Here is a 26,514-nt window from a genome sequence, read left to right as displayed (position 1 = left end):
CTATTCTATGTGGTGGGGTGTATTATAACAACGGAGTGGATAGTGCCACGTATACGGTAGTGATCGAAGCTAGTTTGTGTGAAAATTAATAAAAAGGTCAGTTATATTGTGGCTGCTGGGATTCGAGCCCAGGTCTCTACGGCCACAACGTAGAATTCTTACCACTAAACTACAGCCACTAGTGGTGATATGCATCATCATGTTTTATATAATATAATGTTTCTTCTCAATACTCACTTACTGCTCCCCCATTCAGTCTTATTCTATTACAAAAAAAGTATCAAAGAAAGAATAGGAGCGGAGGAGAATCGAACTCGGGCTAAACCGTGAGCTGAGTTACTATTTGGGTTTGGCCAGGCCTGTATTTCAAAATAGAAACCCAAAGTCCAGCCCTATGAGCTCGAGTTTAGGCTCCGGGCTTAGTCCACTAGTTTGGGTTCAGACCTAAGTTTTCTGCCTTAACCTATTTTATTAATTTTTTTCATTTTTTATAAATAAGAAACATAATATTTGTGTATGTGTGTTTAAATTTAAAATGCAATAAAAAAAATTAAATATAAAGAGAGGACACAAAATTTTATGCTGTATAGAGATCATTGAGATGCAGTGAATTATAAGATATAGAAAAGAAAATGTGATCATTGACGTCGTGTTGGGGATGGTGAAAGAAAAATAATAATAATATCTAATAATAAGACTCATGGGGTTCCTATATTGCATGGAATTTGAATTGTAACTCAAAAAATCAGAATAATGTTGATGTGTTTGAATGATGAAAAAAAAAAAAAAAAGAGAATAGAACTAGCTTGTGGGGGAATTGAAACAATATATGGAATATAAAGAAAGTACACTATTAAACCATTGATTACAATTGCTATGACAAAGACAATTTTTGAATTATTAAAGATTTGGGCAGGCTTAAACCAATTGCAGGGAGTTGAGTGGGCCTAGTCCAATTACGAGCTTTTCGGACGGGCATTGGGTAAACCAATTAGGCCAGGCTTAGGGCGGATCTTGAAAATAAAAGAGGGGCCATGCCCTACCTTAATTTGGGCTCAAGTCGGGCTTGGACTTTTTTGGCCTTTTTCGGACTTCGGGCTAGCCAGTTAGATTTTGGACTTTCAGGTAAAATTTACACCCCTACTCAAAGCCGAAAGGAGATATTTTTTTCCTTTTTTTCTTGTTTTCTTTTTTTTTTGATAGGTTTAAAGCCGAGAAGGAGATAGAACTAGAACTCTTTGCTTTGTTGATAGAAAGCCCGGGGATGTCTGGAGCTTCCTCTCAAATTTTCTTAACTATAAACGATGAACAAGTGAAAACAAATAAAGAGCAAAGCTTCGGGAGACAGACAAAAGATCCGAAGCCAATCTCTATGCCATTGACCATAGTACAACGAAAAAACCACTGTTAGTACATTGAAATAACAATAATAGAAAAGCTATGTGATGTGTATCATTATCATCGGACATGCAATTCCAAATACAGATAAGTTCATCAGCTTGGAGCCTAGGAGGCGCTGGCATTGTCCTGGCCCATGCATGGAGATACAATCAGTATATGATAATGCACTAATCAGTATAGGCCAGCAGGACACAATCAGTACCAGGCCGGCGGAGCTGATGCCTGTAATAAGACACTCAAATAACTGAAGAAAATAATGTTTCAGCAAAGTTACAGCTTTCTGAACACAAGTTTGAGGACTTGACCCTGAGAGAGAGCCAACAGATGTATCTCAAATTTCCCAGCTGTATGATTAATCAATTGTAGGAGGAATTAGAGGTTTGTAGAAACATCCTCAGGTGATCTGTAACCATATGTGACCCACACAAAGCTTCAAATAGTTCATCTGAATCTACAAAAATGAATATCTAAGTTAGCAGAAACTCACTGAAAATTGATTTGTCAAATTTGAAATTTGGGTATAGAGAATAAGAATGGAAAATCAATTCTATTCCCATCTGTTAATGTAGTTCAATTGTTTTATAGAATGGGAATAGGAATAAAAAATCCATCAATATAAAAATCAAACTCCACTCTTACTAGGATTTTGATTTCTCTCTTCTAAATGATATTGTGATTCACCTCGATTCCCATCCTATCTCCATTCCCATTCCCATATACCAAATGCACCCTGTAGGATGTGAAATTATGTAAGGCATAGTCCCAGCAGCGGCAATTGAAAGGTTTGCCAATTTTACCTTCCACGTTTTATGAAGAAACTGCAGTCTGTTCCTTTGTTTTTGCCAACTTTGCTTGTATAAGTTTGTCCAAGATAGGGGGCTCCAGGGGAATAGGGTCCAGACATCGCTCAGCAGCAGAAACAATCACCTGTCAAAACAAAAGAAGCACCTAAGAGCACTGAGATGCGGTTCTAATGCCAAGAATGACAAACCCGAGGATCTCATAGCTTAAGACAGCCAATTACATTTTGGCTTGGAGAGGTCAGGAGTTTAAAATTCATGTGAGCATTAGTACATACAATCACGGTGGTGTCCAACCCGCACAATAGTGGGATTGGCCCAATTGGGTGCAGGATTAGGTTGGTTTCTTGTATCTTTTGGGAACAAAAGGATACTAATAGCAGCTGTCAACATTTTGTCCATTAAAAAACAAGACATTGATAGTGATCTCAGCATTTGGCTTGAATCAGGTTTCTTGTATCTTTTGCAAACAAAACAACACTAATAGTATAACTGTCTCAATTTGTGGGCTTGCAAGCAAATAACTAAGGGAAAGAAAAATAAATAAAATAAAAATAAAAAGAAGAAAGAGCATAAAAGAGAACCAAATAGATTCCGATAATGGATAGCTTGTGAAAACAAACAACAAAAAAGTTATAGGTGGTAAATAGTCATATCCAGAGACCACTACAGAGAACTTACCTCATCCAGCAGGAAGTCAATGGCAGCTTCGTCTTCAACGATTTCCTTCAAAGGAACTCTCAGGAACTGAATATCCAACTGAATTTGCTGCAATCCACTCCGGTTAAAAGTTTGAAGTCTGACAAATTCATGCAAACTCTTGAGACAAAGCTTTACGACAGTTGTTACAACTGACTCCTGCAATTTACAAGCACACTCCTTCATTTCATTCCAACACCAATACCAGTTATTTAAAATGGCACCATCAGTAATCATACCTGTGTGTATTCAACTTTTGTAAAAATCTCCATTTTTTGCTTAAACAACTTAGCTAGATGGCTTTCCAGAAGCTGGCTCCGGGCCCTTTGGGTATTTGACCTGGTTATTTTATCATCTCTTAATGGATTACTACGTGATGAGGTTGTGCTCCCATTGCTATCAGTCCGGTGATGTTTTCGGTGGAGTCCTTGTGGTAAAATCTGCTTTACTTCAGTTCTTATTGCTTCCAACTACGGCAGGAGAAATTCAAGTGAAGTTCAGCATTTCAATCATAGCTTTCTTGTTTTTCTTCCTTGAGAAATTGTTATATATAGGTCCATGCATAATGCTTATAAAAGTTTGTATAATCATCAAATCAAATAAAAATTAAATAGAAAGCACCAACATCCATTAAAAATTTATCCTATCATAACTTAAAGAGTTCATGAGATTAAAACCTTAAATGAAAAACAATAGATGCACTGTATGCTTAAGGGAGGGTAAGGGTGCTTGTTTTTTTTTGTGCTCTCGTTTTGAGGCGGATTGTATACGTCCTGTATGCTTGGTGGCCTTTGCCCTTTAATATATTCGTGATATTTATCAAAAAAAAAAAAACAATAGATGCACTGACCTCTTGAAGAAACAAATCGACAAACATATGGACTTCTCTGGGCTCCTTGTGCTGTTAAATACTCGGCAGAACAATTAGAAAAGAAATGGATATCAAAATTTTCATATGCTAGAAATTTCTTTTAAACTCAAGGACTGTGGTTAATTGTACTAACCTTCACCCAGTTTGGGGTTGTGAACCTCTTCCTCAAAAGAACTGATATTTTTTGAGTCCTCATATTTATATACTGAAAAAAAGAAAAGAAAAAAAAAAAAACTGTAAAGTAAGCCAATGATTCAAACAAACTATATTCTAAAATTCCTATTGATTAACCCAAAGAACAGGAGCCATTCACATTTCACATCATAGACCTTTTTTTTCTGACAAGCAAAAGAGAAGTAAATGTCTTAATAGAAGTGGCTAAGAAAAAGGAGTCTTAGCCCAAGTACACACATTGTATACAGGCCACAATTTTACTTCGTAGATATAGAGAACTTCTTCCTATGGATAGCAGCTACACTTTGCCAAACTGACATCCACTTAAAAGAAAACATGATATGTTACTTCTGTTAATGCTAGAACCACATTCTTGCCGTCATGTCATAAAACCTATTGATGGCTCATCATTATTGCCATTACTTTATCCTCCCATCTGGCTTGACGACAAGAACTCTCTTTTCACATTCTGAAACACCTAATCCAGATTGACTAAATATCAACTAATATCACATTCTTTTAGAAAACCCTGGATAGAATTTGCAGAAAGAAGCAGCAGAATTTTCCAAAATGGATCTTTAACCCTGGAACTAGCCCCTCAGAAACATTGTCTACTACAAATGGTGGAGAGAAGAAAATTAACCAATTGATATACCAAAATGAAGGGAAAAATCCAGGATATGAATGGCATTAAAAACAAATAAAAAGAAAAGAAAATCCTGAGATACAAACTTTCAAAAATAATACCAACAAAAAATTTGATAATAAACTTAACAAAAGAAAAGAATCACATGCACAAGTGTCTGTTTGCACATGCAATGGAGTGACATGTTATGCAACCACCTAAAAATTCTAAAACCTAATGAATGAAATTGCAAAAGAAAACCAAGGTATAATGTAGTGTAAACATTCCAATACCCAAAATCTCAATCAAAAGCATTCTTTCAAACCTGGTCAGGTAAGCTTGTTATACTGAATCTAGAGATGATGGTTTTACAATTTCCAACACAGGAAATGCAATGTCTAGGGAACAAGAAAATGTCATTTCAAGATGAAGCCAAGTTCCGTAAGAATCAAAAAAGTATAGCAGAATCCTTTAGATGCATGTACACAATGAGTTGAAATTGGGTTTTGTTGATTATAGACTCAATTGTAATACAAAAAAGTCAAACGCTTTCAGTAAAGAACTGATTTGTCTTGAAAATAGAAACCATATCATCTTATATGAAATTCTCTGCAAGCAACAGTACATAGCCCGCAGGGCTTAGGCACATAGCCCAGAATAAAATTTCTGCAGTGTGAAATAGGCCAACAGGCTAACAAAACAGACAATGTTGATGTTGCAAACCTTCAAAAGGCTTTAAGTATCAATGGACTCCACATCTACAGTAGCCACTAGGACAACCCAATGCAAAACATGGAAAAATTGTCAGTTCAAAGTCTAGAGAAGTTTTCACACGTACAAGGTGCAGGAACTTTTCACCGGCTGATCGAAATATTCGACAAATTTCTCCAGGAACAAAGGCAGGACCATTTTCATAGCCTCGAACACCACCACCAGAAAAGGAAGCTGCTATTTCCTGACAAAGAGAAGACTAAATTTTGAATGTACTGCTGAGAATATGAAGGCCTATAATTATGATAAATGAAGTTTGATAAAGGAATATATCATATAGCAATCTGGTGGCTCCTTGCCTCGGTAATTCTTGGGATAGCACTTTGTTCGATGAAAACAGAGAGCTGAGCGAGTACAAGAACAAGGCCTGCAAGAAACTTTTCCCCTTGTGTTCCCTCTGTCAAACCCTGATGTTCACTAATTGAATGATTTTTTCCGGAAAGTGACAGAAATTGGTCATTGAGACTTCCGAAAAAGTCTTGAAATCCTTCTTGAACCCAATCAATAATGAAGTCTCTCAGTTTCACCAGCAGTCCTAGGTTGTCATCAAGAAGCTGACGGAAGTCCTACAATAAACAAACAGGATGAGAGAAAGAGAGAGGTACACTAATGATCAAATCATCAAAAGCCATGGTTTGGGGGGGGGGGGGAAGTGAAATTAGTTTAAGCAATTGTGTGTGTGTGTGTGTGTGTGTGTGTGTGAGAGAGAGAGAGAGAGAGAGAGACTCGCATATGTGTAACTGATAGCAGAAACTAAATTCTATGGTGCAACAGGTGGAAGGAAATTTGTTTTAGCACTTAGAGAGAGAGCCATAACACCCCAGACCACCCTGGTGGATCTGACAGCTTTGGTGGTAGTGCAACAGCAAGTTATTTACATGAATGAAGTATGCATATGGAAATTGTCAACTGATTCTACATGTATAAACAGGTGTAGTTTTCATGGCCATGCATCATATATTTTTACCAGTAAGATGGCCATGCTGCCTTGAATTACTGCCTTCTTGCTTCCCTCCAGTGAAACCTGCAAAGGATATTCTTCTCCGGCCCCTTCCTTTTGTTTAGTTTGGACCTTTGTAAGGGCATCTGCCAATCAAACAGAATTTAGCTAAGAACTTTTTTCTATTTCTTATGATCGTATATTTATGATGTTTATGTTTCAGACAACCATTAATCAAATTCCAAAACCTTCAGAGTCTGCATCATTGTTCAATTCTTCCTTTTAGTGTTACTATTCCTCCTTTTAGAGTCATTATTCCTTTCTACGCAAAAAAATGTCATCTATCCTAATATAGCAAGCATTGCCTTGTATACATCATGTATACTTTAGGCACTTTTAATACAATTGCTTTACTTATCAGAAAAAAAAAAAAAAGCAAGCATTGATTTGGATCTTTCAATTTCTTTCTTGCTTTCTGTCTTTTTGCTTGCCTTCAGAGACACCTGCAAAGGGTGTTTGTTTTCCTACCCCTTCTGTCTACTTTGGACTTTCTAAGAGCACCTTGACCTGCCTACCAAAAGAGAATTTAACTAAGACCTTTTTCAATTCTAACATTGCACATTTAATCAAATGAATGTTTTCTTAATCAAAAGTACTAAATCAATTCATTTCAAAACCATTAGTGGTTCTTCTAGTTAATGAGTCTCATTTCATTCTTGATTCTTTTTTTTAATATTACCATCCTTTTCCCCTGACAAACTACCATAAGTCCTATGACATGCAAGCATTGATTTGAATTTCTTAAAATTTCTTTTAAAAGAAACTTCTTGAAACTCGTAACAGTAAGAATAATCTGAGACATCATGTAGGAGATGATTCCTTAATTTCTTTTCTCTGAAAAAAAATTATCAAAACTCTTTAACAGTAAGAATAACCTGAGACATTGAGTAGGAGATTAGAAAACGTGCTAGCAACATACTGTTTAACAGCAACATGGGCAGCCTGAAACCATATAAGATGAATCAGCACACCAAATCTTCACCATGAACAACTTAACAGACATATGTCAATCCAAATAACACAAGCACAAATAGATGCACGAAGAGAATTATGATCAATGAAAATGAAAAGAAAACCTCCAGAGAAAAATCAGAGAGAGCAGCATCAGGTAAAACTTCTTCCATCAGAAGCACATCTGTCCAAATAACTCCTGCACTAACAAAGGCAATCGATTGAATATTTTAAGAATTTGTATCCAGATTGCAATACAAGAAAGTATCTGGCCGTTACATAAAATTTAAATTTCACAAAATAAAGCCAAGTAGCAATAATGGAATAAAATTGCCAGTGGGACAAATACTTCAGAAACAAAAAGAAGGTTGAATTTATTTCATTATTAATACTTAACAAAATTATTACTGGCAAAGTATCATCATCTCTTCATGGATTGTCAAAAGAAGCTGTTTTTAGTTGAGAACTAAGTATTGTATATAGCCAAGGATTGAAATATCGGTAAATACGGATATATCGGTACTTGGATTTTACGGATATATCGGAAATATCGGAGAAATATCGGTGGATATTTTTCATCAAATATCGGTGAGACAAAAATTATCCAAAATTGATGGGAATGCTTAGAAAAATCCAAAGAATGATAAAATAAGCAAGAATAAGCAAGAATATACATTTTATAAGTGTAATTGACATAAATATGGTCAAAGAAAAAATATCGGTAAACAGTTTACGATACTTGGATTTTAAGAATAGAAAATATGAAATTTGGAATTGTACACTTAGAAAGTTATAACTGAGTTAAGAAATATTTGATTTTATTAAATGAAAACAATTTACACATAAACATAATACATATAACATTGCAATGGTCCTTAATACCAAAATGAAGATCGATGTGGTTCCATCATATTGTTATTGTTAGATGAAGAGAGCCCATCTTGTTGAAGACAATATTCATACCAGGACATGGAGTTTCGATAGTATTGATTGTATGTACGAACATGCCATGCATAAATTTCTTGAGTCCTACCAACAACTTGTCCATGGATAGGAAATCCAGGGTTTTCCCATGTGATCATATAAGAATTTTGATGTATGAAATGAAATGGAATGTGGGTATTTATAGGAATTTTTTTGGTCAAACTAGCCGTTGGATGGTCAAATAGTCGTTATAAATTAATTTTAACCGTTGGATCAAAATTTGGTTCAAATTTCACCATTAGATCTTTATATAACCGTTGGAAACACTCCATAGCCCTTGGATAAAGTGAAGATTGATTTTCCACCATTGGATCACAAATCTGACCATTGGAGGCCTTTACAAATACACGGGTGAAATCTGGGCCATCAGATCCTCAAAAATTCAAAATTGGTTGTCAGATCAAAAGCATGGGAGCTTCAAAAAATCGCCGATTTATCGCGATTTTTTCGTCAAAAAATCGCCGATTTTACCGATTAATCGCCGATTTTTTCCCGTCAGCCTCCGTCTTCTCCGCGCGTGCCTCCACTCTCCGATTTTTCGCCGATTTTTCGGTTCTGCACCGATATTTCGCCGATATATTGGCGATTTTGCCGATTTTTGGCCGATTTTTCCGTCGATCGATAATCGGTGCCGATTATCGTTTCGGTGCCTCCCGATATCCGATATTTCTCCGAAATATCGGCGACATTTTCCGATTTTTCAATCCATGTATATAGCCATGGAATCAAAGCTGCACTACGTACATTGGCAGATGAATGCATGAATGTGATCCAAAAGGGAGCATGTTAACTTTTATGCAGAGAAAAGGGTCAAGGATGTGCGTCATGTGGTGGTAGAGGATGACTTCAAATGTAAACAAGTGATGATGTTATAGCAGATATGTTATGTTTAGAGCACCAATATGACGAAGATTAGATCAACTCATGATGTAATAACAGATATGCAGTACTTACGAAGGATTACAAGTAGATCAGATGAACTAATCTGCTTCCTTATTTGTTGCTGAGTGGATTCAAAATGCCTAAAGAAACAAAAGCCAGTTGTGGAAAAGTTAGAGAAAGCAAGAGACGGAACAGATAATTTACGAGTTCAAAAAAAAACTTCAATAATTCATCCATACTTGGTAACCAGATCTTGTGCAAGTTTGTTTAGTTGATCTTCTGAATCAGGAAATATTAATCGATAAGCACGGACAGCCTCCACAAACTCACGGGTAGAAGCCTTGGTTCAGAAAATTGTATAATTTCTCATCAATTTGATGACATAAGAAAGAAAAGAAAAAATCTAACTGCAAACAATAACGGGAGATTGCCACAAAGGCCAGAAATCAATTTTCTTTAGGTAGATAAGGAAACGTGGCAATGCTACTTTTTTCTGCTTACTTCATGTGCAGTCCCAGGAAGTGCATCAGAAGAACTTCCTTGTTTGGAAGGTTCATCAGAATCTAGAGAAGTGGTGCTTATTGCTCTAGAGTTAAGCTGAAGGGTTATAAGGTATTTTTCCAAAGTTTCAAGTAGCTTTGCCTTCAAGCTGTCCACCTGTCAAAATTGGGCAAACTGTCATTGTATTTACATCAATGTACAGACAAACACGTGAAAAATAAAAAGGACTATGTCAATTTACTTGCATGTAGAAGAATCTGTGTGATCTTTTTTTTTCTTTACAGGAAATAGAAATTAAAAGGTGCCTAACAAAATGGGGCACGACCCTACCACACAAGTATACAAGGCGCCAGGGCAGAAAAAGAAGGCCAATACAAACCACCCACCCCATAGCAGCTCAAGCAAAGGCCAATAAAAGCCACCCACCCCATAGTAGCTCAAGCAAAGACATTAAGTAGATATTCACTGCAACAGAGAGCTCTGTGAACCTTCAAAATTGTTCTACTCCCCTCTTTTCATATAGTTTAAGACAAGCATGAAGGAGTCATTTTCCGACCTACCTTCTACTTTGATACATGAAACTAGCTTGCAACCCATTAAGGACATAATTAACCTTCCTGGAAAGGACCCAAGACAACCCAGATAAGGAAAATACTATATAACCCAAAGATTGGACACATTCACAATGAATTAGAAGCTGATCAACCAACTTTTCCTATTAATTGAAGAGACAACATCAGTTCACCAAAATCCAACCCCTTCCTGTTAGGTGTTCAATTGGGAGAATTCTATCCTGAGCCACCTCCAAGAAATGAAGTTAAACATAACCCCGCACCTTAGAGGGCCAAATGTTTCTAGCTGGAAAGTGCAGGTACTTTTCTGGCATAAGGACTAGTAGTAGGACTTTACTAAGAAAATGCATTTCCTGGAAGCTCTGTTTAACCAACTTATCATCAAGTTAGCATGAATATGCGCTGAGCTCAAAGGGCATAAAAGCTCTTCCACCATCTCCATCTCCCAATCAAAAGAATTCCTCCTAAACCTAGGATTCCATCAAGCTACCATCCCCATCCCTAAATTCCAATGATCCGCCATCCAAGCCACTCTATGAACAACTAAAGAGTACATAACCAGGAAATAATCCTTTAGACCCAACAATCTACACCATGTATCTGTCCAAAATTTTGTCCGGAGCCCATTGCCAATGGAAAAAATCACTCTTGAAAATCTTCCTATTCTCTGTCTGTGGCTTTCTAGAGGCTACATCCATAAGCCATCCTGCCAATCCTAGAGCACCAACCCCCCACTATCTCTCCATGCTCTCATAATGACTCTCCTCCACAAGCTATCTTGCTCACCAATAGACTTCTATAACCATTTCCTAAGCAACACCTTATTCAACATAGGTACCCTTATAATAGCCAAACCTCCTCTTTTCATCTCAAAACACACCACATCTCATCTGAACCTCTATTTAAATCCTTTTTAATGGTTTAGTCTCTCATAGAGTGAATCCTTTTTGATGGCTTACTCTCTCATAGAACCTCTATTTGAATCCTTTTAATTCTACGCTGCACTTTCCTTAGAATCATGGAAGATGCATAAAGCAAATTGGAAGATTGGAAAGTATACTTTCAACAAAGTAAATGCGTTACCCTTTGAGAAGTACAACTTTTTCCAGGATGCCAATCTTTCCTTAAACCTTCCTTTTACAACATTCCAAACCACAAAGCACTTAAAAGAGACCACAAAGGCAAACCCCATATATTTGGTAATAGGTGGCCCACTCTCCACCAAACTTCACAGCCAAACTGCCCTACATCATCCACTGCTCACATTGAAAGAAGCTCATTCTTTTCCAAATTGATTTCTAAAGCCAAAACAGCTTATAAAGCACAACACCACCCATTTTAGATATAACCACAACTCATTGCTAGCCTCTAAAAAGAAGGGAATCATCTTCACAAAGAAATGTGAGATTTCAATCCTGCCACTTCTTTTCTTCCTACTTGAAACTGTTAAGAACCACCTCTATCCTGCTTAGTTCATAATACAAATCAAAATCTCCTTCACCAGAATAAATAAATAAAGAGAGAGCAAATGTCGCTGCCTCAACCCTCTCACGCTCTGAGAAAAAAAAAAAAAAAAAAAACAGGTAGAATTCCAATTAACTAATACTAATAAACAAATGGTCAAAATGCAAAACTTATTTCAATTAATATGTTTTTACACGGAGCCCCTATTACTCATCATCAAAAGAAGGAAATTACATTTCAGATAATCTTAAGCCTTCTTGATGCCATTTTGCAAGCCACCATTGCTCTCGAACATTTGTTTTGGAGTCAATGGCCTCATTAGCTATGAGACTAGTGCCCCAGATTTGAATACTTAAGGATATTTTGGGAGTCAAAAACATCCTCATTGATGATTTTGTAGACGATTTTTGCCAACACTTTAAGCAAGTAACAAATAATCTCAACTGACATAACAGAATATCATGCAGCACCAAACCTGAAAATTCAACTGCTTAAGAAGCACCACAGCCTCAGCTCTTACTTGCACAGATTCAGAGTCTAAGCATACCTTTTCCTGAAAGGAGAAAAATTATCCAACTAAGAGACCATTTTATCCGGATTAGCAAAAGCACAAGAAGTGGGGATAAAAAATATTAATGTTTTAATCAGCAAAAGGTTCATGAATGCACAAGGAAGCAGAAGAAAAAGAAGAAGATGATGATGAGATCAAAAGAAAAACAACCTTATTTGAAGATCTCGCAGATATACTCACAAGCCCAGGTGACAATTTTTAGCACCTAGAATCCATATAAACACTATACTTGAAATATACATGTGCTTACTATCAATGAAGATTTGTGACATGGACATCTAGCACATCCACTCCTCTAGTATTCAGCAACACTGATGAGCATAAATACAACTCCCTAGTATATAATCTGACCTTTTTTCAAATAAACATTAAAATTAAAAATATTATAAATAATGTTACAAGCAAAAGTGAGTGAACCTGCAAGTTTTTTATGATAATAGACATTGCTTCTTCAGATGCTCTCTTACAATCCTGGAATGATGAGTCCCCATATGCCTATTGAATAAAAAAAGAACATGTCACTAATGAGTAGAATTCTCAATATAAAGTTGATAACAATGATATCATGTCAAGAAAACAAACGAAGATAAATTGCTTCAGCCACTGAAGGAACAGGTAAGAAGACAGTCACCTCAAAAATCGGCATGGCTCCAGTATAAAACCTGACTGCATCAGCATAAGCTTCGGATTTAATACATTTTCCAAGCCTAGTAGGTAGATCATATATGAACTGCTCTTTTCCACAGAAGATGAAATCTGTGTAACTCATACATGGCCAAACACCAAAACTTACATAAAGTATTGAACATCAAATAAGATTATTTCCGACCGATTGAAAATCTAACCATAAAAATGTTTCATCATGAGCCATAGCCTCAATATCTTTCTAAACAACTATAAAACAAAAATACCAACTTCAATAATGTATCATTTTTTTTTTTTTTTTGTTAGATAATAATGTATCATTATTTTTGGAAATTATCTTACCAGCAAATAGTTATTACTGTTAACTGGCAAGTATCTTTCAATCAACGGGTCTACAGTTCAATTATGGAAGTTTACAGGGCATTACTTACAGGAGAACTAGCTAGGTCACTGCCAACTTTGTTTGCATGACAATGGTACAAACCGTATCGCAAGATATTTATTTCAATTATTTGCACATTGATCAATCTCTAGAAGTCAATGCTCTTACAAAGATGTCATTCCACTACACAAGAGAAATAGCAACACTACACATTGACTCGTAAATTTTAATACCTGAACTTTCCGAAGAAGATTTCGTGTTCGATGCAATTTCTCTATATGTTCTCTTTTCTCAAAAAGAGAGGTATTAACCCCATCACTTCTAGATTGAACAGACAGTATCTGCAATATGGGTGTAGCCAATTACCTCTTGTTCACATTCTTTTTATTGAAAGAATGAGCACAAAATTGATTGAAATAAAAATTATCCAAGCACCTTCTTAAGCAGCTGTTCCATATTTGCTTCCATGCCTACGATGTTATTTTTCATCCTATTCAAAGATGCAGATAAACAAGATTTTTAAGTAATATCTGTATATATATATTTATTACATCAAAAGTTCTTAGCTAACCACACATAATCTGGAACCAAAAAATTTCACATAATCTAAAGTGTAGGCAAGATGCTCCACTAAATGTACTAGTTATGTCTAAAAGATGCAACAACAAAAAAGAATAACAAAAAAATGGTTAATTTCATTTACCTCCCCTGAGGTTTTGGTTAAATACATCTAACTCCCTTAAGTTTGAAATTTCATCATGCACCTCCCTTATTTTAAATAAGAGGAGAGATGAGTGAAAATAAGAAATGAAAAGGATAAGGAAGGTATTTGATGAAATTTCAAACCTATGGAGGTTAGATGAATTTAGCCGAAACCTCATGGGAGGTGAATGAAATTAACCCAAAAAAAAAAATGGATAATGAGATAGAGGACAGATAATACTGTTTCCCATAATGCAAAATGTCAAACATGGAGATTGAAAATCCGCAAGCCTGTAATGAGGTACTGAGGAGCATGCATTTCGTCATCAGCTAGGTGTATGGATCCACAAGAGTACTCTTTACAAACTATGTATTTTGTTTGTGCATGGCTTCTATGCCTAGTGTGTATATGGGTTGTGCCTTTTTCTGTTAGGGACTTTTATTGTTGTTGTTATTGTTATATAGGCATTTTATAATTCATTTATACCTATTTGCCTATTGAAAAAATAAAGAAAATAAAATTCAACTATGTAAAAAAGGGAACATTACCTTTTAATTGTCTCAGTGGCACTGATAAACTTGTTGTAATTTTCATACACTAACATCTGCAAGTCAGTGTCAAGATTTTTTATCTCAGCTGCCATTTCAACATGTCTTTGAAGAAGTCCTTCCAAATTTGATTTTTGTGCCTTCACATATAAATGAAGCAAATATTATTATAAAAGAAGATTATAGAAAACTACAGGTAAGCAACAAGGATACCAAGCTCACTTCTGGACCCCTACCTTCGACAAGATAAAACGATGCAGTGCGACTGGAAAATGTTTAGATCCATTGAACAATTTATTAATTTAGAACAGTGAGAAATCATGGAACAGTGAAAGAATGTGTAACTAAACTAAAATAAAGGAATCTTTGTTTCCCAGGTTGTCAGCCAGCATCGAAACTCGTGGTGTCCAAATTTCTCTAATTACTTCAAAGCATTTCGATCTTATCCTCGCTTAATTCAGAATAGGGAAAAGTTAAGACACTCTGCAGGAATGTGAAACTAGACTTAGCCAATGCTCATGCATTGGAACTTCCAGGCCTAAATAAAGGGAGCTCTTTTTTTTTTCCAGATTTTCAGTGTCCAAATTTCTCTAATTCTTAAATGTATTTTGATCTCATCACTTGCAGAAATTCGTGATCTTGAATATCTGCAAGTACATCAGTATCTCGACATCTCTAGCATCTACGAGTGTCATTCCAACAATATTTCTATGTTTTGCTTCTAATCTTCAACCAATATCTATTCAATATCTCCGCGATTTCATACCTCAATTCGTTATTAATATCCAATTCCTTCCAATGCAAATTAAGAGCAACAACCAAAAAAATTCACAGAAACCAAAAATTACGAACTCATATTCCCACCCAATATACATGTCACAATCTCTTAATACAATTTTGAATTCAGTTCCATGAGGTAACAGAATACAATTCACATTCTGAATCAAATTTAAAACATCAGACCCCTAATTCCAACCAAAACCTCATGCACAGATCTGAAAAAACAATGAGATCGTGAGGCTTGTGCGTACCAGAAGATTCATGTACTGATCGGCATCGAAGGAAGTCGTGTTGATGGCGTCTAGCGAAACGTACTTGGAAGAAGTATTCGAGGCCGTTGAAGGATCTGGAGCGTAGAAGCTCGATAGCAGATCTCTCATTCTCTTCGCTTTGTCGTCCAGTGGAATATCGTCGGCAGCCATTTTCGAATATCCTTGTGCGCGTTCTAGGGTTTCGATTTCGCTGTTTTGGAAGTTGAATTAGAGTCGAAACGGAGATGGAGTAGACGATGAAGTGGATTTAACAGGGGTCAGCTTCTGGCTTCAGCAACGGCGTCGTTTGAGCTAAAACGATGACGTTTTACTTATTGGCACCAGTAGTTCGGTGAGTCGAGCTATGCAAACAGTCGTCGGGGGGAAATGGGATCCTCCACCGTGGCCTCTTGACGTGGCAATGCCATGTCGATATTTCTAGAGTTCGTAGATATGAGCCACGGCATTTGATTAACATTTATTATTAAAATTCCGAAAGGGATGATTTTATGAAGTATTTTTAACTTAAAAAATGTTGTTAATTAAGATTATGTTTAGTTCCCATGTAACGTGAAGAAGTTAAAATAAAAAGGAAATGTGAAAAATAGATAAAAATATATATAAATATTTAAAACCAATAATTTATTTTATATGTTATTTCAAACTCATTTTACTTATTTTTATTTTTTTATATAAATATTAAATAATTTAAAATATATGTCAATTTCTAATTAATTTTAATTATATTTTATTTTATTTCCTATTTTCTATATTAAAAATAAAATAATAATAAATAATCATTTTTATTTTTTTGTTTTTAATTTTCACTTTTCAATAACAAAACATAACTTAAGTGTTTGACAAATTTTATACCATAATGACATAATAATGTTTTGACTTGTAAACTTAAATACATGGTACAAATTTAAACCAAATTTACACGAATATTAAATGCACATCGAAGTTTCTCATTTGGAATATACAACAATACACACCAATAGATATAATGAATGTTTGATTTTAGTTTCACATAATTGGTAATTTTATACACTCTAATTAGAGGGATCTGCTATCTTTAGATATATTAAACATATCAAACTAAGTGCATTAATTAATCATAATTATGTTCATAGATTATAAAATAAATTAATCAACCTTTGGGTGATTGGTAAATATTTTATAATCAATGAACATCAATATAATCGTAATAAGAGAAAATGTATCTTGTCATAAACATCATAATTGATATGTATGAGACATTCTATTTGATCACTCTGTTGAGTACAAGCTAACATATTATGAATTTTAAATTATATGAAATTTTCAATCATGTTAAACTTAAACTTTCATGTTACAATTGTTTTCATGTTGAATGTATTAAATAGTAAAAAAAAAATGTTAAAATGGATGGAATAATTCCAAAATTGTGAATCTAATACTCTTCGTATTTTTTTCTTGAAGAGTAACCTATTTTTGACATAAATGTCCTTTATCATTTCACCAATTTACATGTATGTTTTTTTTTAAATGTTATATTTACAATAAAATAATGAGGACATTTTTGTCCAAATAAGGCAAAAAAATGTGAAAGGTTAAATTTCAAAAATTAGGTTTTTAAAAACCATTTTAATCAAATAACCCTAAATAATAAGGGGTTGAGAAGGAATTAGACTACAATCCACCGTTCTTAGGTTAATCGAGAGGTAGATGAATTGATGAAAAAAATTAAGCTTTTGAAGATGAAAGCCTATACTTTACTAATTTATCCTCGTCATTTTATAGCATGGTATTTGTTGGGGGTTTCCCTCCACATGTTATTTTCAAGCTCAAGACCATTTGGGCGACTAGGATAGACTTATAACCCATCTAGAATCACCCCATCTAGACCAAGACAAGTTTCGTCTGGCACTAAAAGTGAGAGGTTTCCTTTATTCCATAAGGTCGGACGAAATCGACAAGCTAGACTCACTAGAGTCTTAGACAAACAAATAAGTCTAATCAAGTCCTCAAGACTTCTAACATGCGTGATCAACTACATCTAATGTCTGAGTGCCAACCTATACACTTGACATCTAAGTGGCAGATTAGATGTCCGACGTCTAAGCGGCAGACAAAACTCCATTTATGCCCAAAAGTCAATGTCAATTAATTGTTACACACAATTCCATACATTGACAGACTAAATGGATAATAAGTCGCATGTCAGTAGATAACACTAGTCAGCCGCCCTTACATGATACGATTGCCCAGCCGCCCTTACATGATATGATTGCCCAGCCGCCCTTATATGATATGATTACTCAACCACTCTAAGGGTAATCATCATTATAAGGAATGTTACAGTGCATAGTCAGCACTACAATGATAGTGTCATCAATTCTATATGAATCCCTCAAAAAACACAAACAAGGTATGCACGCACATACACTTTTTTTCTCTCGTAAAAATAGTTAGAACTATCCTTATTTGACTTAAGTTTCGGAGGAGCGTACCTGGACCACCCGTCTGGATATTCTTTTGTACAAAGAAAAAAGTTTGTTTGACTCCAATGCAGTTGGACGGACTCCTCAAAAAGCACGAACAAGGGAAGTAGTCCACCTAACTCCAGTGAAGCTGGATGGACCTAACTCCAGTTGAGAACGACACCAACAACATTAACAAATTTATGAGATTTTAATCATTTCTAATGTCAAATAGGAGAAATCTCTTTCCTTCACTCACAGTGATAAAGAAAACAAATATTATTGTATGTGTTGACCTTTATGTTAGTCATTTTATGGAGAGACTTAGCGTTCATAATGTTGATATAAATTTAATATTGTGTTTGATTTATGGTTTTAAAAACCAGACCAAACTGGTTGGTCTAACTGACCGAACTCTCAATCGGTGAACTTTTCAGTTAATGAACCGTTTTGTGATGAAACCGGCATTGAACCGTTCAAACTGACAATTGAACCGCCAAATCGGACAAACCATCCGATTTTTTGCAAACCGACCACAACTTAATCTTACAAATATTTATTTACTACCCATTTCACGCACAATACTTACAAAACTAAAACTAATTATAAGCTCATCTTTTGTCCAAGCCTCTAAGCCTAGCTTAAATATAACACTTTTATATGGGCCATGATTCTAGGCCAATTTGTTTTTTTGTTTGAGTTAAAGTCATGTTGTAAGGTATTTATAGAGCACATGAAGCACATAAAATTCATGTGCTTCTGATGTGGGATTGGGAATAAAACTGATTAGAGGAAAACAATTGCCTCTTGACATACGGAACTTTGAAGTTTTTGAACTTTGAACAACGAGCATTGCACCATAATGTTGTTAATATATATATATATAATAAGAATCTAAGATTAATGTCTTTATTTCAAATCTTTATCCTATAAAATCTTTTTTAAAATGTAAATATTTAAATTTATGTTTGTTTTTATAATAATAATTATAAAAAATAATATAAATTAACTAATAGAATAATTTTTAAACAATAAAATATAAAAACAAAAAGATAAAATTAAATATTACAAATTTTTTCATTTTAAATATATATTCATTCTTAAATATTACATATTTCTATTTAATAAAATTTAAAATATTAAACTTTATCATTTAATTTAATATACCAAATATAAAATTCAAACATTATTAAAATTTGTAATTTTATTTATTTTTAATTTTTATAATTATTTTTAATTTTATATAGTATATAAATTATGTATTTAATTATTTATTGCATCACCGATTCAATTGTGGTTCGACCATCAATCCGACTAGTGAACCGTGAATAGATAATTTTTATGGTTCAATAACCGGTCCGATTCTGAAAACATTGGTTTGATTAAGTTTATTTAGAATTTGAGATGAATTTTATGCAAGAGGCAGGGACACTTTTTGCAACCAAAAAAAAAAAATTATTTATTGGAAAATTTAAATCTTCGAAGGAAACCATACTATGTTTGGTTCCATAAAATATTAAGAAAAAAAATTGGTTTTTTCATATTTAGTATTATTGTGAAAAATACAAAAGAAATTCAAATAATTTTTTTTTAAATGATATATTTTTAAATTATTTAATCTCCACATCATAGAGAAAAATAAGTTAAATGAATTTAAAAAATTATAAAAATAATTTTTTATTTTTCCTCATTTTTTTTTAATTTCTTTCTACTCTTCTTCTATATTTTATTTTTTTTCTTCAAATTTTCCAAGGATATAACCTAAGTTTTTAAACTTGTTACTTTGATACTAAATGTTAAAAAAATTAAATTCTTAAAGTGTAAATCAAACTCTAATTTTGCATAACTTATGAACCATAAACTCTTAAAACAAAATGATTTTCATAACATCAAAATTGAGAAAAGACATATCTTGATTCATAATCAATTTATTGAAGAGAAGTCAACTATAAAAAAAGGTAAAGACAAGAAAATTATGTCTCTCTCCTAAACCCCTTAGATTGGCTAACCTTTTTAGATGGAGAAAAAAGCACCGATAGGTTGTTTTGGTAAAGAGATGACTAGTTTTTAAATAAACCCATTGATTCCACTTTCCATCAAAATGGACATCTAGTTATTAGATTTTTTTTTAAAAAAATTGACAAATGGAATATTTATTTAATAATTATTTATTTATTAATACAAAATAGGCATATTTACCATAAATAAAAGTGGCAAGTGGGCCACTTTACAAAAGTAGGCTGAGAAGAATGCCCATATTTAACTTTCTTGAATTGGATAGGGCAAATTTGGATTAGATTGAATTTAACATCAAATATAAGAAATTGAGTCAAAGTTGACTTAAATGATAAAAGTGGTTGAAAATTAGGTATGGGTAACATCATCCTTATGATTTTGTCATGCGCATGAATCCAATGGAAAAAAAGTTTATTGATTCAATGAATTTGTCCAACTTTATATTATTTCATGTTTATCCTAAAACATTGTATGGAAGTTTCTATATACGTCGAGACTCGAGATCGCCTAATTTCTAAATCTACATTCTTGTTCTTACTAACTTTTTAATATTTAATATTTGAATAAAAACCTACCATCAAATTTATTTGAAAATTCAATTATTTGTTTTGAAACATCATAATAAAAATCTATTTATAAACCTCAAATTTGTTAAATCTAATTTTATATTTTCAAATGTTTTTTAAACTATTTCTAATTTGTTTTTATATTTTCAAATATTTTTTAAAGAATTTTATTTATATAGCTATTTTTAAAATTTACTCAATAGATAAATGAAAATAATAAAAATACCAAATTTTAAATAAAACATTATTAAATATATTTTCACACGTTTTCTGTTTGTAATAATAAAACTCGTCATTTTATAGCATAGTATTTGTGAGGGGTTTCCCTCCACGTGTTATTTTCAAGCTCAATACCCTTTGGGCGATCAGGACAGACTTGTAACTCATCTGGGATCACTCCATCTAAACCAAGATAAGTTCCATTTGACACCAGAAGTGAGAGGTTTCTCTTATTCCATAAGGTCGGATGGAATTGACAAGCTAGGCTTATCGGAGTCTCAGACGGACAAATGAGTCTAGTTAAGTCCTCAGGACTCTTGGCATGCATGATCAACCACATTTGATGTTTGAATGCTAACCCAAACACTTGACATCTGAGTGGCATATTAGATGCCTGATGTCTAAGTGGTGGACGAAACTCCATTTATGCGCAAAAGTCAATATCAATTAATTGTTACACACAATTCTAGACATTAGCAGGCTAAATGGATAGTCAATCACACGGTCCGAGATTGTGGCATGTCAACAGATAACACTAGTCAGTCGCTCTTATCTGATATGATTGCCCAACCGCCCTAAAGGTAATCATCATTATAAAAAAGGTTAGAGTGCATAGTCATAACTACATTGACAGTGTCATCAGCTTTATATAAACCCCTCAAAAAGCACAAATAAGGTACACACGCACATTGCACATACGTTATTTTTATCCCATAAAAATAGTTAGAGCTATTATTGTGTGACTTAAGCTTTGGAGGAGCGTATCCGAACCACTTGTCCAGACATTCTTTTATACAAGGAAGAAGTTCATCTAACTACAATGTAGCTAGACGAATTCTTCAAGAAGCACGAATAAGGGAAACAATCTATTTGACTCTATTGTAGTTGGACAGACCTAACTCATGTTGGGAACGACACCGACACTATTAACAAATTTATGAGATTCTAATCCTTTCTAATGTCAAATGGGGAGATGAAAAAAAATTATCCCCTTCGCTTTCCTTTACTCATTGTGACAAAGAGAACAAATATTATTGCATAAACACCTTTATGTTAGTCCTTTTATAGAGAGACTTCACGTTCATAATGTTGATATAAATTTAATATTGTGTTTTATTAAGTTTATTTTGGAATTTGAGATGAATTTTATGCAAGTGGCATACACTTTTTTCAATCGAAAAAAAAATTGTTTATTGGAAATTTTAAATCTTCAAAGGAGTTATAAACATTTTGTAAAAGAAAATCACACTATGTTTGGTTTCATAAAATATTAAGAAACAAAAATGGTTTTCTCATATTTAGTTTTATTGTGAAAAATACAAAAGAAAATAAAATAGAATTAAATTTTCTAAAAAAATTATATATTTTTAAATTATTTAATCTTCATATAATGGAGAAAAATAAGTTAAATGAGTTTTAAAAAATTTATAAAATTAATTTTTTATTTTTCTTCACTTATTTTATTTCTTTCATTTTTTTCTCAAATTTTCCGAGAACTAGATATAACCTAAGTTTTTAAACTTGATACTTTGATACTAAATGTTAAAAAAATTAAATTCTTAAAGTGTAAATCAAACTCTAATTTTGCATAACTTATGAATCATAAACTCTTGAACAATATGATTTTCATAACATCAAAATTGAGAAAAGACATATCTTGATTCATAATCAATTTATCGAAGAGAAGTAGGGATGGCAATGGGGCGGGTCATTTCGGGTACCCGCCCCGCCCCGCCCCTAATGGGATGGATATTATTTTTCTAAACGGGTATGGGACGGGTTTGGGATTTTTTTTTTAAACCCGGGGCGGGTTCGGGTATGCCCCCGCCCCGCCCCGCCCCGCCCCGATTATATATAAAATTAAAATTAAATTAAAATTTAATTTAAAATTTAAAATTAATTTAATTTAATTTTATTTTATTATTTTTAATATATAGATAATAATAAATCATTTTTAATAAAATAAGTTATAAAAAATATAATAATTTAATTATTTATAAAATATATTTATTTTAATATAATTAAAAATTTTAAAAGTAATTTTTTAAAAAAATTAAAATTAAAATTAAATAAAAAGTTAAACGGGCGGGTATGGGAATGTAGCATACCCGCCCGCCCCGCCCCGCCCCGTTTAATTTTTTAAATGGGACGGGGATGGGAATTCCTTTAAATAAACGGGCGGGGTTGGGAGGGGGGCGCCCCGCCCCGAACCCGCCCCGTTGCCATCCCTAAAGAGAAGTCAACTATAAAAAAGGTAAAGACAAGAAAAATATGTCTCTCTTCTAAACCCCTTAGATTGGCTAACCTTTTTAGATGGAGAAAAAAGTACCGATAGGTTGTTTTGGTAAAGAGAGGACAAGTTTTTATATAATCCCATTGATTACACTTTCCATCAAAATGGAATCTAGTTATTAGATTTAAAAAAATTGACCAATGGAATATTTATTTATTAATACAAAATAGGCATATTTACCATAAATAAAAGTGGCAAGTGGGCCACTTTACAAAAGTAGGCTGAGAAGAACGCCCATATTTAACTTTCTTGAATTAGATAGGGCAAATTTGGATTAGATTGAATCTAACATCAAATATAAGAAATTGAGTCAAAGTTGACTTAAATGATAAAAGTGGTTGAAAATTAGGTATGGACTAACATCATCCTTATGATTTTGTCATGGGCGTGTAAATCCAAAGGAAAAAAAGTTTATTGATTCAATGAATTTGTATGATTTAATACTAATTCGTGTTTATCCTAAAACATTATATATATGTTGAGATTCAAGACTGTCTAATTTCTAAATCTATGTTCTTGTTCTTTTTAACTTTTTAATATTTAATATTTAAATAAAAACCTATCATCAAATTTATCTAAAAATTCAATTATTTGTTTTGAAACATCATAATAAAAATCTATTTATAAACCTAAAGTATGTTAAATCTAATTATATATTATCAAATATTTTTTTTTAAATTTTTATTATTTATAATATTTTTATTTATATAACTATTTTTTAAATTTACTCAATAAATAAAAGAAAATGATAAAATACCATATTTTAAATAAAAAAATATTAAATATATTTTCACACGTTTTCTGTTTGTAATAATAAAAAATTATTTGTAAAAACCAGTCAAAATCAATCCAAGCAATTTGTTTGCCGAATCCCACTAAGAATTTTAAGAAGAAAAGACCGCGAAGCCACTCCCCCTCCACCAACCCCCGATAAAATCAGTCACGCCCATTGGAATATGCCTCGGAACATTTGATGACGTCATTCCACACGTCATCAAACTGCACCGACAGAAAAACGGAAAAAGAACCTTTTGTTGACGCCGTCAAAACGCAGCGATTTCGTATATAAAAGCCCCCGCTCGATAGCCTGTCAAACCCTTCTCTCTCGCGTCTGTTGCTTGTCCAGCTCGATTTCTTCTGATCAGCTAAGTATTTTTCCTATTTTCTTTGGGTTTGTTTAGGTTTTTCCCCTTTTCAATTTCTTCGCTTCTTTTCTAGATTTGTTCGTTTGGTTTAAATCTAGGGTTAGGATAAATGATTATAGGGTTTCGATTACAGAATCTATGAGCTACGCAATCCTCATGCGTCGCATCCGAATTCTCCACTCGTTCTCAGTTGTGTTTCTGTACTGGTTCTATGTCTTCTCATGAACTCGATACGTCATTGAACCTCATTTGTTCATCTTGAACACTAATATAATATAGAGAATTCTCCGCCAATTTGAAAAATCATTGTTTGGTTCGGTTGAATAAATAAACCTCTAAAAAATTTTCTGGGAAATTTGGGGAAAATGTCAGCGATGCAACAGCAATTGGGCTCTGCCCCCAATTGGGGTGAACCGAAAATTGCGGTGATTGATGATAGGAAGAGGAAGAGGATGCAGTCGAATCGGGAATCCGCGAAGCGGTCACGGATAAGGAAGCAGCAGCATTTGGACGATCTGTTGAGCAAAGCAGCGCAGCTGCAGAAGGAGAACGGACAGATCGCGGAAAGGATCGACAAGACTACAGAGCTGTACATCAAAATTGCGTCGGACAACAATGTTTTGAATGCTCAAATTGTGGAATTGACCGACAGATTGCAGTCACTGAACTCGGTTCTTCAGATAGTGGAGGAGGTTAATGGCCTCGCCGTCGACATCCCTGAAATGCCCGATGATCTGCTGGAACCATGGCAACTCCCCTGCCCTATGCCGATAATGTACCCTGCAAACATGTTTCAGTGCTGAATGATCTCATAGCGTCAGAAGTCTCTCTGTTGGTTGTTTTTCGTTTGTTTGATGTGGTCTTTGCTTTAGGTGTGTTGGTTAAGTCTCTTTTGGTGTGTTCAACTTCTTTCAGTTCTCTGTTTATATGTAAAAGCTTGACATTTCTAGCGTATGGGCTGTCATTCATGTCCCATTGATTATCAGGTTTGGTGGTTGATATGTGGTTGGAAAGCCAATTTTCATGGTAGGTAAATGGTTGTATCATCTATGGAATGGGAATGGGAATGGAAATGAGGAGAGGAATTAAAATCAGGGATTTGGTTTTTAAACTAATGATTTATTTTATTTTATTTTCATTCTAAAAAATAATTCAAACCGTAGCCTTACAAATGTGAGATGATGCGAGTCTGGTTGTTTTTGGTGACTGTTGTTATGATAAAAAAAATGATGGTTAGACGTATTCAAATGTCTGCTTCTGCTTGTACTGTTTCGTGGCTGGCGACTCTCTTGAAGAACACAGGCACTGAATGTATATTTATATGGGATAAATGTGAATGCCAGGTGGAAGGACTTCCCACTTTAGGTTTTTAGTTTTTCAAATTTAAGCTTTAAAATAAGATATTTGAAATAATTATTTTTTAAAATAAATAATAAATAATTTAAAATTACTTAAATCTTAAATTAACTTATTTTAACACAAGTAAAAAAATTGAATATTTAATATTATAAATATCATTTAAATTTAAATTAAAACAAAGTTTATTTACAGGCATTTGGATATAGTATGTGATAGAATAAGAAAAAATATAACATATTCTATCCTCAATCTCTTATATGATATCTTATCCTTTATCTTATTGGCGGCCATCACATTGGATGAAGTTAATTTAAATATAACAAAGTTTATTGTTCATTATTTTTATATCTTTTATATTAATTTTAAGTTAATGTAAAATATATCTTATATATCATAAAATTATTTATTATAAAATTAGATTTATGATTAAAAAACAAAAATTTAAAAATATTTATAAAATATATTATAGAATAATATTAATGCATGTGTTTTTTTAATATATATATATATATATATATATATATATATATATATATATTGAATATAATAATATAAAAAAAATTATTTATAAAATTTAAATATTTTAATCATAAATATTATTAATCATAAGCGAGATTTATTTATTTTATAGATTAAATATAAATATAATACAACATATGGATATACTAATTTAAATTATCATGTTTATTAAATTTAATATTTAAAAATATTATATTATATTAAAAATAATATTTTAAGATATATATATTTTTAATCCAATGATATAAGATATCTTATCTCCATTTCTTATTCCAACTTATCTGCCAATCAGGCAGCCTAAATTGAGTTGATTTACGAATGCTTGTAATGTATCATTTGGAAGATTCATTTCTGTTCACA

General features: G+C 33.2%; 2 protein-coding genes and 1 non-coding gene across 5 annotated transcripts; 1 reads left to right on the top strand and 2 right to left on the bottom strand.

The window, feature by feature from the left end:
• Positions 1-107: 107 nt before the first annotated feature.
• TRNAH-GUG lies at positions 108-179 on the bottom strand. The gene has a single exon. It is a non-coding gene; the product is annotated as a tRNA-His (tRNA).
• A 1,174-nt stretch (positions 180-1,353) lies between these two features.
• On the bottom strand, positions 1,354-15,873 carry LOC117918376 (vacuolar protein sorting-associated protein 51 homolog). Of its 3 annotated transcripts, none has more exons than XR_004651848.1 (22): positions 15,576-15,873; positions 14,545-14,684; positions 13,729-13,783; positions 13,527-13,634; positions 12,898-12,996; positions 12,684-12,761; positions 12,171-12,248; positions 9,660-9,815; positions 9,398-9,498; positions 9,231-9,298; positions 7,418-7,491; positions 7,217-7,283; positions 6,309-6,427; positions 5,641-5,907; positions 5,409-5,525; positions 3,905-3,976; positions 3,751-3,801; positions 3,140-3,370; positions 2,883-3,059; positions 2,199-2,328; positions 2,083-2,131; positions 1,354-1,852 (listed from the first exon to the last, which is right to left on the bottom strand). XR_004651848.1 is itself a non-coding variant. In XM_034834980.1 (21 exons), the coding sequence occupies exons 1-20, from the start codon at positions 15,744-15,746 to the stop codon at positions 2,209-2,211; spliced, it is 2,349 nt and encodes a 782-aa protein (XP_034690871.1). In that variant the 5' UTR covers positions 15,747-15,872; the 3' UTR covers positions 1,354-1,852; positions 2,199-2,208. The 3 variants fall into 3 exon arrangements, 1 of the variants encoding a protein (XP_034690871.1); XR_004651847.1 differs by having other exon boundaries at positions 2,041-2,131; positions 15,576-15,872; XM_034834980.1 differs by lacking the exon at positions 2,083-2,131 and having other exon boundaries at positions 15,576-15,872.
• An 8,354-nt stretch (positions 15,874-24,227) lies between these two features.
• LOC117917465 (bZIP transcription factor 53-like) lies at positions 24,228-25,387 on the top strand. The gene has a single exon (XM_034833753.1). The coding sequence runs from the start codon at positions 24,642-24,644 to the stop codon at positions 25,077-25,079; it is 438 nt and encodes a 145-aa protein (XP_034689644.1). The 5' UTR covers positions 24,228-24,641; the 3' UTR covers positions 25,080-25,387.
• Positions 25,388-26,514: the final 1,127 nt, after the last annotated feature.

The sequence above is a fragment of the Vitis riparia genome, chromosome 7 (assembly GCF_004353265.1).
Source record: "Vitis riparia cultivar Riparia Gloire de Montpellier isolate 1030 chromosome 7, EGFV_Vit.rip_1.0, whole genome shotgun sequence".
NCBI classification, from domain to species: domain Eukaryota; kingdom Viridiplantae; phylum Streptophyta; class Magnoliopsida; order Vitales; family Vitaceae; genus Vitis; species Vitis riparia.
This window is presented reverse-complemented; position numbering and strand designations above follow the sequence as displayed.

Excerpts from the sequence above, each read along its gene's own strand:
- LOC117918376 (XM_034834980.1), bottom strand. The coding sequence starts at position 15,746 with ATGGCTGCCGACGATATTCCACTGGACGACAAAGCGAAGAGAATGAGA. Across the intron at positions 12,249-12,683 it reads TTATCATAAAAAACTTGCAG|GAAAAGGTATGCTTAGACTC; the intron begins GTTCACTCACTT and ends TTCTCCTTTCAG. Across the intron at positions 3,371-3,750 it reads TCGATTTGTTTCTTCAAGAG|TTGGAAGCAATAAGAACTGA; the intron begins GTCAGTGCATCT and ends CTCCTGCCGTAG.
- LOC117917465 (XM_034833753.1), top strand. The coding sequence starts at position 24,642 with ATGTCAGCGATGCAACAGCAATTGGGCTCTGCCCCCAATTGGGGTGAA.